This window comes from Molossus molossus, unplaced genomic scaffold, assembly GCF_014108415.1.
Source record: "Molossus molossus isolate mMolMol1 unplaced genomic scaffold, mMolMol1.p scaffold_m16_p_7, whole genome shotgun sequence".
Classification (NCBI taxonomy): domain Eukaryota; kingdom Metazoa; phylum Chordata; class Mammalia; order Chiroptera; family Molossidae; genus Molossus; species Molossus molossus.
In genome coordinates, this window is record NW_023425401.1 from 54,353,261 (window position 1) to 54,380,919 (window position 27,659).

Genomic DNA, 27,659 nt, shown 5'->3' on the forward strand with positions numbered 1-27,659 from the left:
ATTAAAAACTCCTATTTATTCGAAGTTTTCATCATCAGTATTTAGGTATCTGGATTCTCCATGCTTCAAGACAAAAAAATCTTCAGTCTCAAGTCCATATCTTTCTAGAGCCTCATTCAGTTTCACTGGAGGCTCTAAGTAATGCTGGCAAAGGGCAGAGAGAGAAAAAAAATTGAAAAAGATTAATCATACATGTATTTGGATGATATTTCAAATAATTCAAATTTAAATAACATATGCCTACTTAAAATAATGCCCTTTCTTTTCAATGAAGCATTAGCAAATGAGTCAATTGCATTTTCTAATACAACAGGTCAACTGTTAAGTCAACAGAAACATCATACTTATCAATCTATGCAAACACCATATATGTCAAATTTGGTGCCCACTCAAACTGAACATCATTATATTGCATGAAATCTGATCACTGTTTCACTACATGAAATTTCAATCTGAATAGAATCAGTGCCTAAGATAATATTACAGAATTAAATATTACCAATGGCTTTTTAATATAGAAATTAACATTATAATAGTGCTGTGTGTGTAAGCAAATGCTAGAGAAATATTTTGGCTGCAGAGGGTTGCTATCCTCAAACCCCTAGTCACATACTGTTGCTGAAGTCTACAGAGTGAAAGAGGGACAGAGATATGACAGGTAGAATGTCCCTATTTCCCTTTATTTCCTCACCTTTTCAAATCTAAAAAAAAAAGTGAAGACAGCACATTGTTGCAGAATGTTTTAACCTATCAAATATTTTCCAAATAAAGTGAAACTATTTGAATAGGTGTTATTCTAACTACTGATTTAAAAGATACAAAAAAATATGCCGGCCGGTGTGGCTTAGTGGATTGAGCATCATCCCAATGATTGAGAGGTCCCAGTTTGATTCTTGGTCAGGGCACATGCCTGGGTTGCAGGCTCAATCCCCAGTGGGGGGGTGCACAGGAGGCAGCCCATCGGTGTTCCTCTCTCTCTCTCAAAAAAAAAAAAAAAATCAATAAAAACATTCAATAAATAAAATATGTAAAAAATAAATCATTTCACCAGTTATTTCTCTTTTGGTCTAAATATTTACATTGTATAATTGCAATTTTTTTTCCTTTATTTCAAAAGGGTTTTCCCAATTTCAATTTAAAAAACTAAAATGTGTAACAAATCAGTGTCTCATCTAATCACCAGTAAGGCTGCCTCCTCCAGGCACACAAAAAAGCATCCTTTGAGTACCACACAGTAGCCAGGCTAGGGAACCAAACAGGAACCCTTGCTTTCCTGGAGCTTGCAGTCTAATACAGAGACAAGAAACGAATAAATAGGAAAACAGGATCTGATATGAGTGGTCGATATATTCCTGGACCAAATGGGGGTAGGGTTTACTTTTAAATAGAGCAGCTGAAGTTCTCTTTGAGAAGGTGGCATCTGAACCTGCTGAGGCAAAATGCACAAGGCTTTGTAGGTGATTGTGAGAGCTGTGGCTCTGACTCTCAGTATGATGGGAAGCTCCTAGGTGGAGGAGTGTCCTGACCTGAAGGTATACAAGTCTCTGTCCTGTGCAGTGTTGAGAACAGACTGTAAGGGTCAGCATGGTAGCAGTGAAGGTGGTGAGAAGTGGTCAAAGTGAATATAATCCAAAGGCTGAGCTGACTGCACGTGGGGAAAAACTGGATGGAGGATATGAGAGAGAGAGAAGTCAAGGTTTTGGCCTGAGTAAATGGAAGGAGGGATCTGCCATTTACTGAAATGTAAGAAGAACACATTTGAGAGAAGATCAGGAAGTTTGGTTTTAGACTTAGGTTTTGGTACCAATATTAAGAAGGCAGTTGTAAATATAAATGTGGATTACAGGGGTAAAACCTGAGCTAGAGGTACAGTGGATAGAGGGTATTTCAAGCCATGAGACTGTCGAAATCCCCAAGGTGTAACCAGCTAGAGAAGAGGTCCACTGACTGAGTTCTAAGGCACTCACTGTTTAGAGGGAGCATTAACGAGGAACTAGCAGCAGAAACTAAGAAGGGACAGCTGGTGATGTACTAGAAAAACCAGGAAAGTCTTCTGTGTCTTAAAATGCACAGGTTTAGCCCTGGTTAGATTCCCAGTCAGAGCACATGCCAAGGTTTCAGGTTTGATCCCCAGTGGGAGGCATACAGGTGTTTTGCTCTCACATCTCTGTTTCTCTCTCTCCTTCACCCTTCCTCTCTCTATAAAAATCAATTTTTTAAAATGCACAGGTTTGCTAACAGTTATTGGCCACACAGGTTTTTTTCCTCTCTCCTAGCTCACTTCGAGGTTTATGGCTATGTTTAGAGAGCCAGGGATGCCTTTCCACAGAGTGCTAAATAACTTAGGTTTTAACATATCACCAATAAAATGTCACTTTGAATCATAGCCTAAGTCAAGAAACCGCCCTTGAAAAATTACTTTACTTTGAGATTTCAAAATGATGTAATTCTTTCCCACTAAACAACAACTTACTTATTAAGTTCTTTTCCCCCCCATGCTCCACAAGTCTTAGCCAACGATATACTTACACAATCATCCCACACTAATAATTTCTTTGCTAAGCTATAACTTTGTTTATAAGCTGAAACTTGAGTGTGGATTTTGATGCTAAAATATCCATTCTTGGCTGTTTTAACCATCTAAATGATAGGCATATAAGAAAGACAAGAAGGCTTTCTGAATGACTGAAAGCTATCTCACAGTGCGAGCACTTCAGTCCCCAAATACCCCACAGCCTAGGACCAAACAACTATGTATAAAGCAAGACAGTCGATTAGAGGAAAATTAAAGTGGTGGAAGCAGAAGCTCCCACCTATAAGATGTTAAGGGCCAGGCAACTAGCCCCAGACAACTCATAAATTCCCTTTTAAGGGGTATGTTTTATGATTTACTCCAACAGAAGATATTAAAAATAAAGACCCTGGTCATTTAAAGGTTAATATGTTTGGTAATGCTTGAAATTTGTTTCTTCCCAAACTGAGTTGTTATAAGTTTTAGTGCTTAAATACATCAAGGAAATTCACTCTTTATTTCCTAGATAAATTAGATATTGTTATACATATAATTTCAAAGTGTTGCCAAGTTAAGAATGTTCTTAATCTGCTTATACTATAGTACACAGCTAGTATAACTTCTTACATGCAAATTGTTGTTGTTTTTTTGTCTTTTTTTATGTATTTATTTTATTTTTATTTTTTTTATATTATCAATACAGTATTTATTTGTCTTCCCTCTGTCAAACCCTGAGCCATCCACTTTCCCCAGGCTGCCTGGGGAGGTATGGGAAAAGGAACATACAGGGAAGACAAAACACGGAAGAAAAAACTATGGGAGGTTGGGAGGTGGAGACAGTGCCTTCCCATGGCGAAGAGGACATGAAAGGCCATCACCAGGCAAAAGAGCCCCATGGCCTCTGAGAAGGCAAAGCCCAGAATGGCTAGAAGAGCTGTTGTTTCACAGAAGGGTTCCTGACATAGCCAATGATGGGGTTCCCAAACACAGTCCCACTTCCAGCCCTAGAGCCCATGCAAATTGTTTTAAGGTGTGTTTACAAATCTCCTGGAAAATTCCATCCATTTTATAATTTAACAAACTTGCGGTATGCAATGAATGTCAAAATGTGAACAAATTCTAAATTGCTAAGACTAAATGAGTTTTTACATGTTTCATTAAGAAATAAAGATGGAAGTTAGATGTTAACAAATCATTCTTGAAGGCTGAATAAAACAATAACTCTTGAAGACTGGGGTTTTCTACCTTCTCCTCATCTTCCCCTTCTCAATAAACAGCATAATCATCTTCCCAATCACTTAAGTTAAAAATTCAGGAGTCATCCCAGATTCCTCTCTTTGCATAGGTTTATTTATTTTTAAATTAATTTTTTTAATCCTCACCCAAGGATATTTTTCCACTGATTTTCAGATGGGGGGGGGGGGGGCGGGGGCAGGCGGGAGAGAGAGACAGGGAGAAAGAAACATCAATGTGAGAGAGACAGACTGATTGGTTGCCTCCTGCATGACCCCAACAAGGGCCAGGGATCAAACCATGGCTCATCGGTCCGTGAGTCAATGCTCTAACCACTTAGCAAACCGGCCAGGGCTCTTTGCACAGGTTTAATAAAATCATTCATCTAAATCACTGGTATATATTATATATGGAACGTATATATACATATATCTGTATATGGAACACATATAGAATAAAAAATGCCACCAAATATAGTGGTATACCAATGGATACCAATACCAAACTTCCCCCTTTTCCAAGTACAGAGACATATTCTCCTTCATCCTCACCATCCCAGTAGTCATTCATTCCATTCCATTTCCCAACAGTGTGGCTCAAGACTGCTGCATCTTGATATGGGAATTTTGACTGGGGGGAATAGGGAGTGGGCAGGCAGTGTATTAGGTAATTCTGGAACAAGCTGTATAACCTAAGGAGAGGGCAGGCCAGTAGCAGGACAGAAAGGCCATACTTAAAACAGCATGAAAACAGGATTCCTGCCCTGGGATGTGGAAGATGCCATATAAAACAAAGTAAAAGCCAACCATCCATTTCTAAATTTTGCTCAGGGCAGGCCCTGGATCCGGGAAAGAAGAGAAAGCTTTCTTCTGTCCTGCTCGATCCCAGAAGTGGCTAATAGTAGAGTTCTAGGATTCCGCTACCTTAAGCAAAAAAACAACAAAAAACAGCCCTTCTACATTAGTCTAGAAATAAAAGTACCATATATCCCAACACATGGCACATAGCAGACACTTAATTGATGTTTACTAGATGAATAATATTTTTAAAAAGTTCTAAGCTGTCCAGCCTTACTTCCTCCATTGCCCTCTATATGATATCCACACTCTGGCTGCACACAATTCCTCACTATTCCCCATGCTTGCTGCTTCCGATCCTTTCCTCCTCTTGAAATGCCTTCTCACGGCCAAGTTCAAATGTCACCTCTTCCAAGAAGCTCTCCCTGATCCCTCCAATCAGTAACTATCCCTGACTCTGAGACCACTTAATCCCTTTTAACATCTGTTTTAAAGTTATGTACATGTCTTACACGTTCTTCTAGAACAAAAGGCTCCCTGAGAGAAAAGACATGATGGTTCATATTTCTGTTTCCCAAGACCACTCACATTTTTGGTTATATAAACACACACTTTATTACTACAGAAATAAGCCAAAAGAACAGCATGAAATGAGATTTTTTTCCCACTACATAAATACTGTTTTACAAATTCATGATTTACCACTTCATATGATGACTATGAGTCAAACAACTAATGATTCGTTTCATCTTTGAACACACTATAGGGCGTGTTAATGCCTGAATCCTATCACAGGTCTAACACATAACCAGTTTTGTTTCGTTTGTTTGTTTTTCAGATAGAGCAGGAAGGGGGGGGGGGGGAGAGAGAGAGAGAGACATCGATGTGAAAGGGACACATCGAGTGGCTGCCACCCACACAACCCAACCCAACCAGGGCCGGGGACAAACTGCAACCGAGGTACATGCCCTTATTGGGAACCGAACCCGGGTCTCTCTGGATCGCAAGCCAACGCTCTAACCGCTGAGCCAAACTGGCCAGGGCCTGTTTTTTTTTTTATCACAGTCAAACTCACCTCATTTGCTAAGGCAAAAGTTCCCCAGTGAATGGCCACAGATTTCTTTGTCTGAACATCAATGTGAATCCTTACAGCTTCTTCTGGGTCTACATGCTGGTATTTCATAAACCACCTGATTAAACATAGCAATTTATTAATTCTAGCCTTTGAAATATGTAATGACTGCTTCATCTAGTCAACCTTTAAGATTCTGCACAGGAATAAATCACAGTAGGCAAAACCATCTCCTTTGAGTCTACATCTGGAAAATATTAAGCAAAAATATTTCATGTACAGACTGCTATACAACAGATAAAGTCTCAAGCAAAACTCCCCTTTGAATAGTAAAATTTTGTATTAATGTGTAGTTTGGTTTAACTGATTATTTATTCCGAAAATGTGTCCTTTTTTTTTGGTATATGCCCCTAGCAGGAACTGAACCTGGGACTCTCTGGTCCTCAGACCAATGCTCCAACTGCTGAGCCAAACCAGCCAGGGCTGAAAATATGTCTTAATGTTAATTTTAAAAGTAGATAGTCTGCAATCCTGGTATAAATCAAAATGGGAAAAATTAGAAATTAAAGTCTAATTGCAAAAGAACCTGAATAATGCCGAAACAATTTTCTTTTTCAACATGCTAAAGCAAAAAACCAACAAAAATGTGTGAATATTATTTAAAGGTTGGGAGCAAAAATCCAATTACTATTTAAGGATTTTATTTAAACAGCATACAAATGAACAGTGAGGTGTTTGGTTGGGCAGGAGGACAGGGTTCAGGAGGGGGACTAATTACAGAGGGTGTAGAAACACTGAAAGGCTGCCTTAATGCCTTGGAAAGAACAGGGCACACTTTCAGGAGAAAATAATTATTTCTGATACAAAGGGAAAGTGTACTATCTACAAGCAAGTCCTCTGCTTTCCTAGCCATCAGTTCAGAAGAGGAAAAACAACACTGTCTTCACGTTATTTATATCCTGGGTCTGCTACTGCCAACTACTGCTGCAGTCAAGACTAAGGGGTATGGACTCAGCACTGGTGCTTTTTCACTTTTATAGAACACATCCTGGAACAGCCCGTCCATCTGGAACAACTAGAGGACTGTTATTTACTATAGGAGTTGCCGAGCCCTATGGGAGACTAGAAACAAAGACACTGCTCAGCCACAGATTAGAGAGGCACTGCTCTGCCATAGCTCCTGACACTCAGAATGCAGGGCAAGATGAAAAGTTATTGGTGTTTCCATTCATTTTTTAAAACTCCTACTGCAAATCAAAGGGATAGACATACTCCTTTTTACCCTTATGTCTATCTGAAATAAAAATTTTACTCTGGTGTAAATGTCAAACAAAAACATAAAATTCTAACTGACTTGGATAGACTAATCCCAAAAGTAAGGACAACATTCCAAGCCTATTACTGAAAGTCATTTTTGGTGTAATCATCTTAAATTTATAGAGTACTCTAAAGTTTTGATTGATAACCTTTTTTTCTAAAACTATTAATACTAAGCAGAGATTACACAGTAGCGGCTACCACAATTTAATTTTCTTAGAGCAAATAGTCCTCCCCATTCTTTTACCATCTCAGTAACAAGACAGCTCCAATACAAGCAAAAGGGGGCACTCCATCAGTGAATTTACATCATCACATAAACATGGTAAGTTTATATTTTACTACATATGTATACTTATTTTCATAATTATAAATGAGATATTATAACATTAAGAACATATACTGAGTAAAGATTAATACCATATGAAATTGATTTGTAAGCACTTTGGTGTTTTGAGAAGTTTCATTAGAATGAAAAGTAAAAGTAAAATTCAAGTACTATAAATTTGGAATAATTTCTTAAAATAAGGTAAAAATATCTAGCGCCTTAAAGAAACTAGAAAGAAACATAAATGGGAGCATTAATAAAGACAGTGGTCCAGGCAGTGTGGCTCACTGGATTGAGCATCGTCCCATGGACTGAGAGGTCCCGATTCGATTCCGGGTCAGGGTACATGCTCGGATTTCAGGCTCAACCCCCGGTAGGTAGGTGTGCAGGAGGCAGCCAATCGATATTTCTCTTTCACATCAATGTTTCTCTCTCTCTCTCTCTCTAAAAAATCAATAAAAACCTTTCTTAAAAAAATAAAGATGGTGAAGAAATGGTTTTAATGAACTTAGAGAGTTGATTAAATGAGTAAAAATCTGATGTAAACCAATGATCAGGTTTCCTCAATTCACTATATACTGGTGTTCTGCTCACAGGATTGCCTAAACAAAATGTCATCCTACATATAGCTGTCTGTATATATCTATGCGTACACTTTAGAAAATAAAACATTTTTTAAATTAACCCTAACTTTGTTACTGTTAGTTTTTTATTTTCTCTTAACTTGTACATATCAACTGGAGTTGACTGAAATATAAATGAATTCTTTGAAATCACTTCTCTTTTTCTTAAATAGACCAGATTACGGAAAACACAGGCAGTGAATGGGTCTCCTCGTTCTTAAAAGTTAGTGTGACTTTTATCTGCTCTGAAGACAGGTGATGAGTATGTAGACGTTGGAGGTCAAGTGGTGAGTAATGCAGCAGTGTTATTATTAGATTATATTCGGTGCTGACTGAAATCAGACCATCACAAGTGACTAATGCTATAGGCCTATTCCTGGCTTTCCTTTGGTACACACAGGGAGTCCTAGGGCAGGGTGCATTCCAGGCACAGAGCAAAAAGTGGTTATATAAGGAGAGTATCCTCCATGTTAAAGGAAGAACAAGAGTTAGGTTTGATATTGGCTGATTGGTTTAACTTTAGTCAGAATAGTATAAGAATTTCTGGCTAGGTACAGAAATTCTTTTTCTTGGTAATATAATTTCTAGTTTTGAATAATTATTTAACTAATATGACTATCATTATCTAAAATTTTTAATTGAATCCACCAACCCCCAAACAATATATAACAAAGTCCACCATTAAAATCACAAATTATTCAGTATCACAAAAATCATGACTACTTTACTTTTTTTTTAAATCCTTACCAGAGGATATCTTTTTTCTATTTATTTTCAGACACAGTATGACGGGGAGAGAGAGAGAGATTGATGTGAGAGAGAGACATCGACTGGTTGCCTCCCATACGACCCTGACCAGGGCTGGGGATCAAACCAGAACCGAGGTACGGTGCCCTTGACCAGAACTGAACCCATGACTATTTGGTCCCAGGGCCTATGCTCTAACCACTGAGCAAAACTGGCCATGGCATGACTACTTTACTTTTAAGTTCAATTAGCTTATTATGGTATTGGAAGTCCACATACCTTGGTTCATAGGCTCCAATGGGAATAGCTGCAAGGTCAAAAGGTCCAAATCTTTTCCCTATCTCTTCAAAAGCTGGGCAATAACCAGTGTCTCCTGCGAAAAAAAATCTATTCCAAGGGCCCAACACAGACCAGCTGCCCCACAGAACCTTGTTGTCATCCATTATAGTCCTTTTACACCAGTGCTGGGAAGGTGTACAGACAAAGGTGACCTCATCATGTCCGGGGACACAATTCTCCTCCCACCAGTCCAGTTCGATCACATTCTCACATCCACATTTTTGCATCCAGTCGAGAAGACCCAACGGCACAAACCATCTCAACTCATTACCAAATCGCTCATTCAAAGCGATGACAGAATTGTAGTCCAGGTGGTCATAGTGATTGTGACTGATAAGGACCGCATCTATTGGGGGTAGTTCACTTACAGAGCATGGGGGATGCCGAAAACGCTTTGGACCCATGCGCTGTGATGGTGAAGCCCGAGAGCTAAAGATGGGGTCTGTGAGAATTATGAGCTCATCCATTTCCACCATTACTGTTGCATGTCCCAGCCATGTGACTCTTAAGCCAGCTTCGCTCACTCCAGCTGCTTCAGGGTTATCGATAAAATATGGCTTAAGCACTGGGAGTTCTTTATCAAGTTCCTAAGTATATAAAAGAGGAAAAGTAGCCATTAGAAAAAATTAAAAGGTATTAAGTCATCGCAGAACATATTTGACATAAATAATAGGAGAGCTATTTGGGGAGAACCAAAGTTACTCAATAAATTTGCCATTTTTGCTTTTCTCTTAAAAATGCATACTTAACTTCTTTCTGAACCTGCCTCATTAATCATGACAATATAATCATGCAAGACCCTCTTAGCCCCAAGTGCAGAAGACAAAGGAAAAATTAAATTTAAAACTCTGAGCACTGCTGAATGTATCACATGTTTTCCAAGGCTCTCTTCTGTAAGTACTAGTAGCAGACTAGCCTAGCTGCAGTCATTTTGCTACTGCCGTTTCAGATGGCTGGTGCATTTGCTGCTTGAAAACAGCCTTGGACACAGATCAGTCCCTGGAAATAGTAAAGAAAACTTAGAACCATTTGTTTATAGATCCTGGATGTCAGATATGAATTTGACTTTCCGAGTACACAGAATTCAAAGCAGAGTACTGTGATGATTCCTGGGCAGATCACAATCATAGATGGTTTACTTCATTCTTTCTCTTAAGGTTTCCTACCACTGATCAAACCAAATATGACCCCTTCCTGGGAGAAGTTGATCACTTTTGGGAGTAAACAGATGTAAAACAATAACTGCAACAAAATGTGACATGCTACTCCTTTGTTTATTCTACATTTTATCTTTTGATAAGCCAGACCAAGAAGCAGCTGTGTTTTAGGACTACAGTCCAACTATTACAAAACTGTTTTTATAAATTGTGCTTTGGTATCATGCTATACAGCTGCATCAAGGTCTCTGACAAAGCCACCTCATGAGACTTGGTACCACCTTCACCTTGACCTTCCCACTCACCTCAGAAACATTTCTCTCAATTCTGAGTAACAGGAAAAGTTCTTCCCCACAGCAGCTGGCTTTATGCATTGAATTGTTGTTGGGAAAACTCAGAGTTTGGACTTCCCTTTTCACTTTAACAAGGAAGTTGGAGTAAAAGCTGAAGCTGAATCTAGCAATGTGCAAACCATGATAGAACATATTTCTATACTAACTTTATTCTTGACTTTATTTTCTATCCTCATTGTCCATTTGCTCTTATATGTTCATCCATCTGTTTTTTCACTGCTACATGTATTTTTATAAGTTGCTGCAAATCAATTTTGAAAAAGATGTCATATTAGATAATTCAATTAAATATGCCATGCTATATAGCCTAAGAGAAAGGAATGAAGGGCCCGGATGCCACAGGCATTATAGACACGGTAACTTGTGTGAGTTCCTGAAGGATGATGAGAAGTTTATGATGCAGAGAAAAGGGAAGTGCCCAAGCAAAAGCACAGAGAAAAATAGAAAGTGGCATTTTGGGGGCAGGAGACAAAATAAATCTATAAAGGATCAGGATACAGTAAGAGCCCTGAATGCCATACTCTGACCAGAGACATGGAGAAAGCATCTTAAAAATACAGAAAGACATGACCCAATTTCTGTTTAGAGAAAACAGTGTCAGAGTGAAAAGGATGACCTTGGAGTGTGTCACAATAGTTGCCATGAGCAATGAGGACCTGAACAAAGGAGACAGCAATGAACAGAAACAAAAGGGACAGATGCATGGGTCCCACCAGCAGCAAAGGGGCATGCAGTCCCCGCAAGACCCACCAGTGGCAGAGGAGACTGCTGCCCCTGCAGGACCTGCCAGCAGCACAGGGCCCCCACTGCCCCTGTAGGACCCACCAGCAGCAGAGGGGCCTACCACCCCCACAGACCACCACCAGCACAGGGTTCCACAACCTCACAAGCAGCAGAGAGCCACCATACTACTGGCTACACTGCAGCAAAGAGCTGCCAACCCTACTGTCGGGGTGAGAGCCACTAGTGCCTCCAGACCACTAGACTAGATCTCAGATCCAGGGTGCATGACCCACCGACCTGATGCCCCTGGACACATTACCTGCTCCCGTGACTTGGCCTGCCCCACTGGCCCTGGAACACTGGACCAATAAAATGGTGAGTCAAAGAAACAACGCCCAAATTAAAGAAAAGGAGAAATCACCAGAAAAAGAACTAAATGAAATGGAGGCAAGCAATTTGTCAGATAAATAATTCAAAATAATGGTTATAAGGGTGCTCAAACAACTTAGTGAGAATTTACAGAACATTTCACCCCAAAGCTGCAGAATATACATTCTTCTCAAGTGCACACGGGACATTCTCAAAGATAGACCACATGTTAGAATACAAACTAAGAATCTGCAAGTTCAAAAAGTTTGAAATCATATCAAGCATCTTCTCAGATCACAATGGCATAAAACTAGAAATCAATTACAATAAAAACATTCAAAAACATTCAAACACATGAAAGCTGAACAGCATGTTATTTAAAATTTATTTTTCTTTATTGATGTTAGAGAGAGAGAGAGGAAGGGAAAGGGAGAGAAAGAAACATCAATGAGGGAGAACATCGAACAGCCACCTCCTGCCTGCCTCCCACTGGGGATCAGGCCCACAACCTGGGCATGTGCCCTGACCAGGAATCAAAACAGTGACCTCTTGGTGCATGGGTAAATGCTCAACCACTGAGCCACACTGGCTGGGCTGAACAGCATGTTATAAAAGAATGAACGGGTTACGAATGAGATCAAGAAAGAAATCAAAAACTTCCTAGAAACTAATGAAAATGAACACACAATCTATGGGACTCATCAAAAGCAGTCCTGAGAGGAAAGTTCATAGCATTACAGGCCTAACTCAAGAAACAAGAAATATTTCTAATATATCATCTAACCCTACAACTTAAAGATCTTAGAAAGAGAACAAAAAGAAAAACCCAGAGTAAGTAGAAGGAAAAAAAATAATAAATATCAGAGCAGAAATAAATGACAAAGAGACTAAAACAAACAATACAAAATATCAATGAAACCAAAAGCTGGTTCTTTAAAAAGATCAACAAGATTGATCAACCTTTAGCCAGACTCACCAAGAAGCAAAGAAAGAGGACCCTAGAAAATAAAATCAGAAATGAAAGAGGTGTAGTACCAATATCACATAAATACAAAGGATTGTAAGAAAATACTATGAACAATTATATGCCAACAAATTGGACAATCAGGCAACATGGACAAATTCCTAGAATTATGCAGTCTTCCAAAACTCAAACAAGAAGAGTCAGAAAACCTGAACAGACCAGTAACAACTAAGGAAACTGAAGCTGTAATCAATAAACTCCCATCAAATAAAATCCCTGTTCCAGATGGCTTCACAGGGGAGTTCTACCAAACAGTCAAAGAAGAACTAACACCTATTCTCCTCAAACTATTCAAAAAATTCAAGAAGAAGGAAGACTTCCAAGCTCTATATATGAGGCCAGCATAACCCTAATTCCAAAACCAGATAAAGACACTTCAAAGAAAGAAATGTACAGGCCAATATTCCCCGATGAACATAGAGGCCAAAATCCTCAAAAAAAAAATATTAGCATGCCTTGGCCGGTTTGGCTCAGCAGTTAGAGCGTCGGCCCATGGACCAGAATGTCCTGGGTTCAGGTCCCGCTAAGGGCACGTACCTCGGTTGTAGTTTGCCCCCCGCCCCTGTTGGGGTCATGTGGGTAACAGCCACTCGATGTGTCTCTCTCACATCGATGTTTTTCTCTCTCTCTTCCTCCCTCTCTCCCTCCCGCTCTATCTGAATGCAAAAATGTCCTCAGGTGAGGATTAAAAATATATATATACTAGCAAATCGGATTCAAGCAATATATTTTAAGAAATTATTCACCACAACCAAGTGGGATTTATCCCAGGGATGCAAGGATGGCAAATCAATAAATGTGATATGCCACATAAACAAAATAAAAGATAAAAACCACATGATCATATCAATAGATGCTGAAAAAGCATTTGACAAAATCCAACACCATGTTTGATAAAAACTCTCAGCAAAGTGGGAATAGACAGATCATACCTCAGCATAATAAAGGCCATATATGACAAACCTACAGCCAATATCATACTCAATGGGCAAAAACTAAAAGCATTTCCTTTAAGAACAGGAACAAGACAGGGATGTCTGCTTTTGCCACTGTTATTCAATCTAGTACTGGAAGTCTTAGCCACAGCAATGAGACAAGAAGGAAAAATAAAAGGCATTCAAATTGGAAAGGAGGAAGTGAAACTGTCATTTTCACAGATGACATGATATTGTACACAGAAAATTCTAAAGATTCCTCCAAAAAAGTACTAGATTAAATAAACGAATTTGGCAAAGTAGCAGGATACAAAATTAACATCTGAAACTAATGGTATTTTTATACACCAATAATGAACAATCAGAAAGAGAAACCAGAAAAACAAGGCCATTTACTATTGCAACAAAAAAATTTAGATATCTAGAAATAAACTTAACCAAGGAGGTAAAAGACCTGTTCTCAGAAAACTACAGGACATTGAAAAAAGAAATAGAAGAAGATATAAAAAAGTAGAGGCATATATCATGTTCACAGATTGGAAGAATCAACATCATTAAAATGTCCATACTACCCAAAGCAATCTATAGATTCAATGCAATCCCCATTAAAACACCAAGGACATATTTCACGAAACTAGAACAAATATTACAAAAGTTTACATAAAACCAAAAAAGACCGTGATTAGTCACAACAAACTTGAAAAAGAACAAAGTTGGAGGGGTCGCAATACTGAATTTCGGGTTATACTACAAAGTCACTGTAATCAATACAGCCTGGTACTGGCTCACGAATAAGCATATAGATCTATGGAACAGAACAGAGAACACAGAAATCAACCCAAGACATTATGCTCAATTAATATTTGACAAAGGATATAAGAGCATACAAATGGAGCAAAGACAGTCTCTTCAATAAATGGTGCTGGGAAAAATGGAGAGATACATGCAAAAAAAAAAACTAGACTACCAACTTACTCCATACACAAGGAAAAAAACAAAATGGATAAACAGTTTAAAGTTACCCATAAAACCATAAAAATTCTAGAAGAAAATGTAGGCAGCAAAATCTCAGACATCACAAGTAGCAGACTTTTCACCAATACATAGCCTAGGAAAAGAGAAACAAAGGAAAAAATTCAATAAATGGGACTACATCAAACTAAAATGCTTGTACACAGCAAAAGAAAACAGTATCAAAATGAAAAGGGAACCCACTGTATAGGAGAACATACTTTCCAGTGATACATCAGATAAGTGGTTAATTTCCAAAATATATGGAGTACTCATACACCTCAACAAAAGGAAGACAAACAATCCAATTAAAAATAGGCAGAGGACCTGAATAGAACTTCTCCAAAAAGGACATACAAATGGCCAAGAGACATGAAAAAAGGCTCAACATCACTATTCATCAGAGAGAAGCAAATTAAAACGACTATGAGATATCACTTTACACCTGCCAGAATGTCTGCCATCAACAAATCATCAAACAAGTACTGGCAAGGGTGTGGAGCAATGGGGGCTGTAGTATACTGCTGGTGAGAATGCAGGCTGGTGCAGCCACTATGGAAAACAATATGGTGTTTCCTCAAAAATTAAAAACGGAACTGCCATCTGACCCAGTGATTCCAAGTCTCGGAATATATCCTAAGAAGCCTGAAACACCAATCGGAAAGAATATATGTACCCCTATGTTCTTAGCATTGCTATTTACAATTGCTAATATCTGGAAACAGCCCAAGTGTCCATCAGTAGGTGAGTGGATAAAAAAGCTGTGTTACATTTATGCAACGGAATACTATGCAGCTGTAAGAAAGAAAGATCTCTTACCCTTTGAGACAACATGAAGAGACCTGGAGAGTAGTATGCTAAGCAAAATAAGCCAGTCAAAAAAAGACATGATCTCACTTATTTGTGGAATATAATGAACATAACAGTCTGAAAAATAGGGTAGTCCCAGAGACATGGGAGTAGGGTACAGACTGACAATCCCCGGGGGGGGGGGGGGGTGGATATCCACAGAACTTATATGCATGTATGCATGAGCAATGACCATGGACAACAAAGCTGGGGACAGGGTGGGGAGGGAGGGGTAGGAAGATGTCAATGGGGAAAAAAGGAGAAACATCTGTAAAATAAATAAATTAATATAAATAAAATTTAAAATAAATTAAAAAAAAAAAACGAGGGGCAGATGGAGTAGATAGATGCTGGTGAAGGCGGAATGAGAGGGCACTGAGTCGGCCTGAGTGGGAAAAGGGCCTGGGCAGAAGAGGAGCAGCAGAGGGGGAGGATGACAAACATTTATCTTAGCCACCCTAAGTCTTAGTTTCCTCATCTGAAAAATGAATATAACAATTGTACCTACACATCATTGCTGTGGGGAGTGAATTACTGGTGGCTAACACACTGTTAGCACTCTACAAGTATTCCAAAAGAAGAAGAAAATCCCAACCCTGACAACCAATCAGGCATCAACCCTACAGATCTCCTATAGTTTAGCTGTTGCCTTTTTCAGTTACTAATCTTCCTAAGATCTTAAGTAACATCCAGACACTTCAAAGTCCAAACGCTCAGCTGTCCTCCTGTCAATTCAATCCATATACAGGAGCCACCTCAAACGCAATCTATTTATGGTATAACTCTCTCTGCTGCTGAGAAACCTTCACTGTCTCTCTACTACTTGACAACACGTCTCACCTCCTCAGCCCAGCAGTAAGCCTGTTTGGACTGCCCCAAGCCCCCTTTCCAGCTATTTCAACTCTACACTGCTCTGTGTTGCAACTACACTGGGCCCACTCTCTGTGCAAGCTGGAGAGCCATGCACAATACTGATCTCATCCCTCAGCTTAAAATGTCTTCCCCTCCATCCCGTGAGTCCTTCAACTGCACACCCTTCATGAGACCATCCTTGGGCATGCACTGCTGGAAGCAAGCACTCCTGCCTCTCTACTTCCACACCACTTTGGTCAGGCATCAACTTTGAATATTCTGTCTTATACCCTGGTTAACTGTACACAGGATGTATCTTGTGTCTTATTCAACTCAGAATCACTCACAATGCCTGGTTCAGTGATGAAATACAACATGTGTTAATAAATTTAGTTGGATGAGTGAATGAATGAAAGAACAAACAAATGTAAAATTTTCAAATCGGTTCTCAAAGTTAGTAGTCAAGGTTAGTGAATAATAACAAATGTCATATAGTGTACATATCAAGAATTAAGGAGGAAAGAGAGTCAGTGACTATAAATTGAGTACCTACCATAGGTTAGGCTTCATATTAGACACATAATGATGATGAATTATCTAATACAGGGTGGGGCAAAAGTAGGTTTACAGTTATGAGTATGCAAACCAGTTTATTCTTATATTCTTATTTATTAATTATTGTATTTTTTTCATACAAACAACTGTAAATGTACTTTTGCCCGATCCTGTATAACAAATAGTGTAACAAAAAATAATCTTAACATTAGCTACCACTTATGGAGTGCTTACTATGTTCTACACACTGTACTAATTGCTTCATTAAAAAATTTTAGTTTAATACCAACCACAATACTGGAAGTATTAACTATGTCTACTTTACAGGTGAGAAAACAAAAAATTAGAGAAGTCACAACATTCACACAAGGTAACCCAGCAGCTAGCTTCCACACATGCTCTCTCTCATCATTATACTACTCCCAAATATTATCTTATTAATTTTGTTTTTTTAAGTAACAACCTGGGCTCAGATGGGAGAGAATAAGGACACAAGGAACTTTTGGAGATGACGGATATGTTCATTATCTTGATTGTAGTGATCATTTCATGGATATATATTTATGTCAAAACTCACCAAATTATACTTTTTGAGTATGTGGAGCTTGTATTATGTTAATAAAACTATTAAAAATGTTTACATGGCATTATGTTTAAATAGTGCATCAAGCCCTGGCCGATTTGGCTCAGCGGTTAGAGCGTCAGCTTGTGGTCCAGAGACACCCGGGTTTGGTTCCCGCTAAGGGCATGTACCTCGGGTGCAGTTTGCCCCCGGCCCTGGTTGGGTCATGCGGGTGGCAACCACTCGATGTGTCCCTTTCACACTGATGTTTCTCTCTCTCTCCTACCCACTCTATCTGAACAAAATACGAAAATATGTTCTTGGGTGAGGATAAATAAATAAATAAATAGTGCATCAAAATATTGTTAACTAAAATCCCTGATAATTGTTGCATTTTCATTTTCCTCTGAGTTTAAAAACCATTTGAGGTTTAGTATCTGGTATCATCTGTTAACTCTTGAGGGGAAACAAAACCTTTAATAGAGCACCTCTGGCAGCCTCAATCTGTTCTCCAAACAAAGTATTAACAGATAAAGTGCTGAAAGAACTCTGTCACAAAGAACCATACACTGTGTGATCCTCTTTTTATGAAATATCAGTAATAGGCAAATCCAGAGAGACAGAAAATAGCCTAGCTATTTCTAGGGGCTGGAGGAGAGCAGAAGAATTGGAGGGTGGTGACTAAGGACATGGAGTTTCTTTTTAGGGTAATGAAAATGTATTAGACCGTGGCAATGATTACACAACTCCAAATGTACTGAAAACCACTGAATAGTATACTTTAAACAGGTCAATTTTGTAGTAGGTGAATTATATCTCAACAAAGCTGATTTTTTTAAAAAGGCAAAGAACTGACATCTGAATTAAGCAATCACACTTTTCCCATGTTCCTATCTTCATGCTAAGCCTGTCATAAAAGAGCAGCATATTTTAAATAATTGGATCTCTAGCTACTATCCCATAAATATCAAAGAAATAGTCTACAATTGACATTCTAAAAAGAAAAAAATTTTTTTTTAACTTTATCATTAGAGTTTGAAAAATTCACAGAATGAGGGTTGGGAAAATCTTTTTTACTTGAGGAAACCAAGCACTCAGCATTTTCTTTACTAGAGCAAGATTTTTCTTGGCTGGTCCTTTTTTAAAGCTTCAAATGGGGAAATCCCTAGGCCCATAATTAACCAGTACACCAGTTAATATTCTACTTACCTTGGAGAAAGGAAAAATCCTAAAATTCATTCAACCACTAATCTTTGCCAGGTGCTTTAGGTGCATTATGTCATCCGTGAAGCAGATGTTACTGGCATTTTACAGATAACCAGACCAAGGCAAAGAGCTTGTCAGAAACTCGCCAAGGTAAAACAAGTAAGTGTCCAATCAAGAGTGGAATCAAGGTTTTCCTGACTCTAAAGACCCTCTTTTCATTAAGCCATGATTCTTTCAATGGCATAAATGATATTAACATTAAAACAATGAAATCCATATTCTTGGTAACATACCTATTTTTTTTTTTTTTTGCATTTATCTTCAGATAGAGTGGGAGGAAGAGAGAGAGAAACATCGATGTGAGAGAGACACATCAAGTGGCTGCCACCCACATGACCCCAACCGGGGCCGGGGACACACTGCAACTGAGGTACTTGCCCTTAGTGGGAACTGAACCCAGGACTCTCCGGTCCGCAGGCCGATGCTCTAACCGCTGAGCCAAATCGGCCAGGGCAACATACTTATTATTTTAAGAGTATGTGTTTGTGTACATGAATGAGAAAGAAGAGAAAAATGTGATGAAAATCTGTTAAAATCATGTTTTCTAACAAAAAAAAAAATCACTTTTAAAAAGACTTGATATAATCCTTTTTTCCAACTGAAGGCATATTTTTACTGTCTTAGGAAATGTCAATACCTATACTTGACAACTCAAATTTAAATTTAAGATTTTAATTAAAAATATTTTTCTTGCCCTGGCCAGTTTGGTTCAGTAGTTAGAGTGTAGGCCGATGGACTAAGGAGTCTCAGGTTCGATTCTGTCAAGGGCACGTAGCTCAGTTGTGGTTCAGTCCCCAGCCCTGGTCCAGGTCATGCATGAGGCAACCAATCAATGTGTCTCTCTCACATCAATGTTTCTCTCCCTCTCTCTCTCTTTGTCTCTCTCCCTCCCTATCTGAAGATAAATGAAAAAATATCCTCAGGTAAGGATTAAAAAAATAAATATATAAATTAAAATATTTTTCTTTTTCATATTTATTTTGACAATATATGTAAACACTAAATAGAGATTGCTCTCTTATCAAAATACCTCCAATTCAATTAATCATTATGCTAATGTTTTATATTTTTTACATGCTATCTGTATTAAGAGTATCAACATCCATCCAAAAACTGCTTAATATTTTTAACTCCCACCTTCATTATAATGGAAAATGCCCTTCATAAAATACTTGGACAATACAGAAAAATATAAAGATAAGAAAAGTAGCCATCCACTATATCAATATGTAGAGATTATGACCACTGTTAACATTATGCTATCTTTACCCACAGTTCTATTTTTTTAATCTTTTTTTTTTCTTTATTGATTTTAGAGAAAGAGGAAGGGAGAGGGAGAAAGAGATAAAAACATTGATGAAAGAACATCGACTGGCCGCCTCCTTTATGCCCCCCACTGGGGATTTGGCCCCCAACCTAGGCATGTGCCTTGACCAGGAATCGAACCAGCGACCTCTTGGTGCATGGGCTGACACTCAACCACTGAGCCACACCAGCCAAGCTAGCCACAGTTCTATTTTTAGGCATGGTTAACATATGTATTCATGTTTTCTAGTCTCTTTTTAAATTTCATATTGTAACATTTTCATCCATCACTTAAAACTCTAAGATACATACTAAAGTGTTTAAAAATGAAATGAATAAATTTTTGAGAAAATCTGTCAGATGTGAAACAAAAAAGATGAAATACAGGAGAAATAAAATGAAAATTACAAAGGATTAACCTAGGAGATCTAAGAAATAATTAGTAGTCATTTTTGAATGGAGAGAAAGAAATTTTCAAAGAAATATACAAGAAAATTTTTAGAACCTAAGGATACAGCCTTTAACATCTAAAGGGCCCACCAGGCATCAAGCATGATGAATAAATAATCACACATCATGGTGACATTTCAGCCAAAGAGATGACCCTCAAGGTTTCTCGGAAATAAAGGTAATGCACAAAGGATCAAGATGGCACTGAATATCTCCATAGCAATACTAAAACTAAGGTCACAGAGGTAATGCTTTCAAACTCTGAGAGAAAATTGTTTCCAAACTTAAATTCTATATTATACTATCAATTAAAAATGAGAATAGGCCTGGCCAGATAGCATTGGTTGGAGTGTTATCCTGTACACTAAAAGGTTGCAGGTTCGATTCCCAGTCAAGGCACATGCCTAGGTTTCAGGTTCAATCCCCAGTTGGGGCACATAGGAGAGGCAACCAATCAATGTTTCTCTCTCCCTCACTCTCTCCACCCTTCCTCCTCTCTCTCTAAAATCAATTGTGTGTGTGTGTGTGTGTGTGTGTATGTGTATTTGAAAAAAGATTAAGAATAAAGACACTTCAGACAAGCAAGGTATCAAAAACTGACTTCCCAAGTACACTTCTCTCAGGAAGCTCATTTAGAATCTGCTCCACCAAAATGAGAAAATTTCCAAGAAAGAGAAACAAGTGAGATGCAGAAAATGGCCAACACTGAAGAGGCAGAGGAGCCAGCATGATGGTTAAGGGAGACCCTAGAACAGAAGGTAACCTGCAGCGCCATCAGTCCAGATTATAGCCCTGTGCTGAAAGACCACCTGAGAGAGTATCCCTCAAGAAAACTGTATTGAGAAGGAGGGAAATAATCAGTCAGAAAGTTAAGTAGAAAAAAAAAGAAGGTATCACTGAACCCTGTGGGGGAAAAAAGTATGTAAAAAAGGAGACATGGCCATAGTACATTACTCAGTTCTTCACTGAAAAATACTGACATATGCAATAGTAAAGAGAAAGTTCAAATAGAACCATGGGAGAGAGATGGGGAGGGGGACAGAGTGTTAAATTCAATAGAAAATATGAAGGACCACAGAAAAACAAATACTGCACAATTCCACATCTTTGAGATAACTAAAATAGTCAAATTCATAGAATCAAAGACTGGAATGGTGGTTGCCAGGGGCTGGGGGAGAGGGAAATGGGGAGCCGCTATCAGTGGGCACAAAGTTTCAGTTAAGCAAGATGAAGCTCTAGAGACTATAGTACAGCATTGTACTATAGTCAACTACAATGTACACTTAAAAATTCAAGAAGACAGATCTCATGTTTAGTGTTCTTAACCACAATAAAATTAAAGAAATAGGAAGGGAAACTGCAGAGAAAAAAAAAGGGTTGAACACTGCTGCCTCTGGGGACAGGGCAGAGTAGCAGGGACTGGTTAGGGGACTAGTATTTATTGAGTAAGCCTTTCAGTACCAAGACTTTCTAAAAACTGCATACATGTATATTTTTCTCTTCATAAAAAATTTTTTAAAAGACCTCTTAGCATCCTCTAGTATAAATATAAAATAATTGGTATGTTTTATTTTTCCAAAGGGCACCATATTCTTCAATATCATACAGCCAAAGATTCATTATAATTTCAAAATATTTTCATGTGTCAGATGAACCAAAAACAATCTCAGTGACCTAAACAGTCTTATCCTAACTTTATAGACAAAAAAAGGAGTTCCTTGAGGGACTGTGATAGAAACAAGGCCCCACACTGGGTGAGGAATCCTGAGCCTGAGTCTGGTGTTCCACTTTTCCAACCAGGCCATGCTGTGCAGCCTCAATCCCATATCTCTCACACTCTGATTTAACAGTCCCCTGCTCACTTCTATAGCAGTAACTGGTAAGGACAGTTTCCTTCACCTAATGAAACTCAAGAGGTGCCTGTCTCCTCCCTCTTTGAGATTCTGTGTCTTTTCCCGACAGCTAGTAACAATAACAATCTAACAAGTCACTGAGCCAGCTGCGACAGCACAAAGCAATGACAACATCTGAACAATGCAAACCCTGTGCACTGCACACTGCTCTAAAGACCCAGAAAAGGCAAATATCAAGAACTGTCCAAGTAAAGAAACATTAAAACAGAAACAGACATGTAAAATTTGTACAAATATATTGCCTATGAAAATGATCTGTAATCTATAGACTTAATACTTTGGAGATGTTTTAATATGTGAATCCTATTTTTTGAGGTGTGGGTTTTTTTCTTCTCCAAATAAATCTGATATTTAAAGTTAAAAAAACAAACGAACACTATTTTTTGAGAATGCAACTAAATTGTGTAGCTCTGCTAATGACTTTTTCTTTTTCAATCTTCACCCAAGGACATTTTTCCATTGTCTTTTAGATACAGTGGAAGGGAAGGAGGGGAAGAGAGAGAGAGAAACATCAATGTGAGAGAGATACACAGATTGGTTGCCTCCCGCATGACCCCAACTGGGGTGAGGGATGGAACCTGCAACCCAGGTACATGCCCTTGACCAGGAATCAAACCCATGACCATTTGGTCCATGGGCCAAGGCTCTAACTGCTGACCCAAACCAGCCTGGGCATATTTAGACCTGTTCTATTAGTTATTTTATACTTTAATCATATCTCTTCCAAAACACTTTTATATTTATATACCTAAATAAATATAATGATATGAATTACATAATATATAGTAATTATAACCCTGTATATATCATAACCCCCACCCCTGGAAAATTCAAGCACCTACCTGGCACCATACATACATATTACAATATTTTTTACTGTATCCCCTGTGCTGTACTTTACAAACCCGTGACTATTTTGTAACTACCAATTTGTACTTCTTAATCCCTTTACTTTTTTCACCCAGTCCCCACACACCCCTCCCATCTGGCAACCAGCAGTTTGTTCTCAGCATCTATGAATCTGTTTCTGTCAAAACAATAACTTGAAGTTGTTTTATTAAATTCTAGTCTCCCAATACCTAACAAAAACAATTCCCAGAAATGTGATTAAATTCTAAACTAACCCAATTATCTGAAACAGGTGTTCTTTGTATGGTTCTTAATATGTTTTGGTGGGGGTTTTTTCCCCCAGAAAATGTATGATTCTATCATATTTGAACTGGTAAGAGTTAATAATTTGGGCAATTTAAAGGTATTAAATATGGAATGAGTTACAGTTATCTATGAAAATAACAAGTCAACATGCATTTGATCTAGTTCTAGGCTTTTATTAGAACAAGATATAGATAAGAAATAAGAAATAAAATATAGCCCTGGCCAGTTTGGCTCAGAGGTTAGAGTGTCAGCCCTCAGACCAATGAGTCACGGGTTCAATTCTAGTCAGGGCCACACACTTCAGTTGCAGCTTGTCCGCAGCCCTAGTCGGGGTAGTGCAGGAGGCAGGCAGGCAGTGGATGTGTCTCTCTCATATCGATGTTTCTCTCCCTCTCTTTCCCTCCCTCCCACTCTATCTGAAGAAAACTGGAGCAATGTCCTCAGGTGAGGATTAAAAAAAGAAAATATAAATTAGAATAGGGCAAAAGTGTCTTCTCCTTTTATGGGATGCATATTGAGACCCCCTTTGACATTTTCTTTAAAAGAACATCTTCTGGATTAAAAAAAAAAAAAGAGCTTACACTTCATTAAAGAATGTAGCTCCCACCTCCATCACCCTAACTTCCTTCTCTGCTTTACTATTCTTCAGAATACTAATCATCTTTTAATATGCCACAGAATTTACTCACTTGTTTACTGTCTCTCTCATCTACTAAACCTAAGGTTCAAGGCAGCCACGGGTGTTTTTCTGCTTTGTTCACTGCTCTACCTTTAGCACCTAGAGATTTTTTTAGTTATCGAACACCTGCTCAATAAATACTGACTAAATAAATAAATGAATAAATGAGTTAATGGACTGGCTTGAGCAGGTCCAACAGCTCCCTAAAATTATAGTAAAAGGCAATATGTTATGTGCATGTGTATATTTCTCTAATAAGAGGGTCCACAAGCTTTCATCAGATTTTCAAAAGGGACCAGTATCCAAAAGAGCCTAAGGACCAATAGCCTGGCGTGTTCTCAGAGATTCAATCCAGTTTCTAGAGTATCTCCAAATTATCAGACGCAGAGATATGTTTCTGTCTTTATGTAGTCACTCACTTCCCTCTTTGAAATGAAATCAAACTAAAGACACCATTGCTATCTCTATATTTTTACAAGCTGTGGCTCAAAAACCAGGAAGAATTTACCCCAAGAGGTAGCCTACCTGTCTTGGCCTCCTGCCCTAACCCCTCCCTATATAGCTTGACTCCATGTTTCTCTTCATATGGGGTTCTCCAGGAAAATATTTTCCTTTTTTTTAATTATTATTATTTTTTTATCCTCACTTGAGGACATTTTTGCATTTATCTTCAGATAGAGTGGGAGGGAGAGAGGGAGGAAGAGAGAGAAACATCAATGTGAGAGAGACACATCAACTGGTTGCTACTCACACAACCCCAACTGGGGCCGGGGACAAACCACAACAGAGGCACATCCCTTAGTGGGAACCGAACCCGGGACTCTCTGGTCCACAGGCCAACGCTCTAACTGCTGAGCCAAACTGGTCAGGGCTTTTTTTATTTTAGTTTATTTTATTATTATTTTTTTTAATATTTTCTTGTTCCTCCATCCTCAAAGTTGAAACATATAACAAGGTTTTATCTATTAATTTCCTAGCTCCTTCTAAAACACGTGCTGGTAAGATATTCATGTTAATCAATTCTGTCTACTAAGATTAATACTGCAAACATTCCTTAGCATCAAAGTGATAATGTCAGGTTTTTTATCCCATATCCTTTAAAGAAAAATGTATGCACATACCCAGATAAAATATCTAACACCACCCCCCACCCACCCACTGCTCCTCCTGCCTCTTCCCACTACAAATCCAGCCTTCATGGCTGTTCCCAACTCTTTTCAATCCATCTCCCACTCCTAATGTCAAGTTCCTTATCTCTCAACTCCCCATAAAGCCTGGCAGGACATGGGGTTCATGGAAAAGAGTGTCAGAGGAGATGGGACATAGGAGAGGGAAAATAATCTAATAAAGGAGAAAAAGGTGCTACTGCAAAAGTATAATCTTGCCAAAGTATAATCTCATTAAGCTAATAAATCTTATGCCAAATGTTAGTAAGTTTCAGTCTAAGTAAAACCAGCCTATTTAAAGGCCAGTAACCTATTGCCAATTTTTCAAGGTCTGAAAAGGTTATCTGAAGATTTATTTTATAGCTTTAGCAGCTTTATCCAAGGATGAAAAGCCAAGCACTCTTGGGCCATGCCTTAAGCCTCAGAAGTCATATGCCAAACACACACCAGGTTACTACTTTCTGGAACACATCATGCATTTTATCTTCATGACCTTGTCCATGCCACCAAGAAAACCACTGCCAAAATACTTTTTCTCTCTCTAGGCCCACGTGAAATATCACCTCCTCCGTGAAGCCATTTCCAGCCCAACCAGTGAGAATTATTGGCGTCCTTTCTGTACTTCTAAAGTACTCTGTTCCTGCCTCTAGTTGCTGCCATATCAGAGCTAAGCTGGTTATTTATATATGTACTCTGCGCTAAACCAGGAATCTGAGGGCACCTTATTCACTTTATCTCCCCAGAATCGAGCCCTTTGTTTTATTATATAAAACAAGTTCAACTAACTTGAGTAGAATACAATTCACAGCAAAGTTATATACATATGTATGAATATAAACAGTGAACACAATTTTTTAACTTTTTGAGGTAACACCATAGTATTTTCCATAGTGGCTGTATCAGTCTGCATTCCCACTAGCAGTGTACCAGAGTCCCTTTTTCTCCACAGCCTTGCCAACCAGTGATCCTAAAGAATATACCCTAAGAAGCCTGAAACACCAATCAGAAAGAATATATGTACCCCTATATTCATAGCAGCACTATTTACAATAGCTAAGATCTGGAAACAACCCAAGTGTCCATCAGTAGATGAGTGGCTAAAAAAGCGGTGGTACATGTACACAATGGAATACTATGCAGTTGTAAGAAAGAAAGATCTCTTATCATTTGACATGACATGAAGAGACCTGGAGAGTATTATGCTAAGCAAAACAAGCCAATCAGAGAAAGACAAATATCATATGATCTCACTTATTTGTGAAATATAATGAACTAAACAAACTGATGAATAAAATTGACCCAGAGACAAAGAAGTAGGGTACAGACTGACAAACCCCAGAAGAGGGGGAAGAGATAAACCACAGAACTTATATGCATGTATGCATTACCACTGGACACAGACAACAAAGCTGGGGAAGGGGTGGGGGGATGGAGAGGAGGATGTCAATGGGGGGGAAAGGAGAAACATCTGTAACAAAAAAAATTAATAAAAATAAATTAAAAAAAAAAAAAAGAGAGTGAACACAAAGCACTCGAAAGGGCCAAACGCTACCTCTTTGGAACACGGAACGCTGCTGTGATCTTTTTCCATTATCAGCCATCTGAGAACATTTGGGATAGAGGGACTTTTCCATGTTGGCCAAGGGTTAACAAATCTCCCATCCTTTCCTTTCTTTGATTTAGTTACATCTTCCTCTAGTCTGTAATCCAGTTTGAAACTTTTCCTGGAAAGCCTAGAAGAAGTACTTCCTCCAGAATTCCGAGCAGAATTTGGGTGTTTTCTTACTGCTACTTTACGATATTGGCTGCTTGTCATCAGGGACAGGTTGCCTTCATCCATGTTCTTTGGAGAACTAAAAAACAGGAGGAGGAAAAATACTGAGTTTAATATAAAGGCATTAAAATACATTATATAAAATATTTCTTAGCCAATAAAAATTTCCTCAAACTTACAAAAATATTGTGTCCCTAGTAGCTCAAATTTTCTTCCTGTAAAATACAAATTTAGAATCCAGTATTACTGTTTGCTAAATAGAAAAGATGTTTACCTATTCCTGCCAAACCTTAAAAAGTCCTTATCAGCTGTAATCAAAAACAACCTACTCCACCAGCCACATTTTAATATGAAATTTTCCATAGAATTAAAGCACCTTCATGAATCTGTAATATTTTCATACCCGAATTTTAAAAATATTATTGTTAATAAGGAATGCTTTAGTTCCTTGCAGATACCTCAGTAAGTCAAGTGATTTACAAATAATCCACTAGGCCTAGTCACTTTCTTTTTATTCTTTTTCAATTTTTTTTTTCTTTACTGATTTTAGAGAGAGAGGAAGGGAAAGAGAGATAGAAACACTGATGAGAGAG

At 38.4% G+C, this 27,659-nt stretch overlaps 1 protein-coding gene across 1 annotated transcript; it reads right to left on the minus strand.

The window, feature by feature from the left end:
- NAPEPLD (N-acyl phosphatidylethanolamine phospholipase D) lies at positions 1–27,291 on the minus strand. Its single transcript, XM_036247315.1, has 5 exons — positions 27,246–27,291; positions 26,845–27,145; positions 8,909–9,555; positions 5,618–5,732; positions 1–144 (listed from the first exon to the last, which is right to left on the minus strand). Exons 2-5 carry the CDS (start codon positions 27,130–27,132, stop codon positions 16–18), a joined length of 1,179 nt encoding a protein of 392 aa, XP_036103208.1. The 5' UTR covers positions 27,133–27,145; positions 27,246–27,291; the 3' UTR covers positions 1–15.
- Between the last annotated feature and the right edge of the window lie 368 nt (positions 27,292–27,659).

Coding starts and splice junctions, on each gene's coding strand:
- NAPEPLD (XM_036247315.1), bottom strand. CDS start 27,132: ATGGATGAAGGCAACCTGTCCCTGATGACAAGCAGCCAATATCGTAAA. Junction 9,556..26,844: donor GCGTTCCGTGTTCCAAAGAG/GTAGCGTTTGGC, acceptor TTATATACTTAG/GAACTTGATAAAGAACTCCC. Junction 5,733..8,908: donor ATTGGAGCCTATGAACCAAG/GTATGTGGACTT, acceptor ATGTTTAATCAG/GTGGTTTATGAAATACCAGC.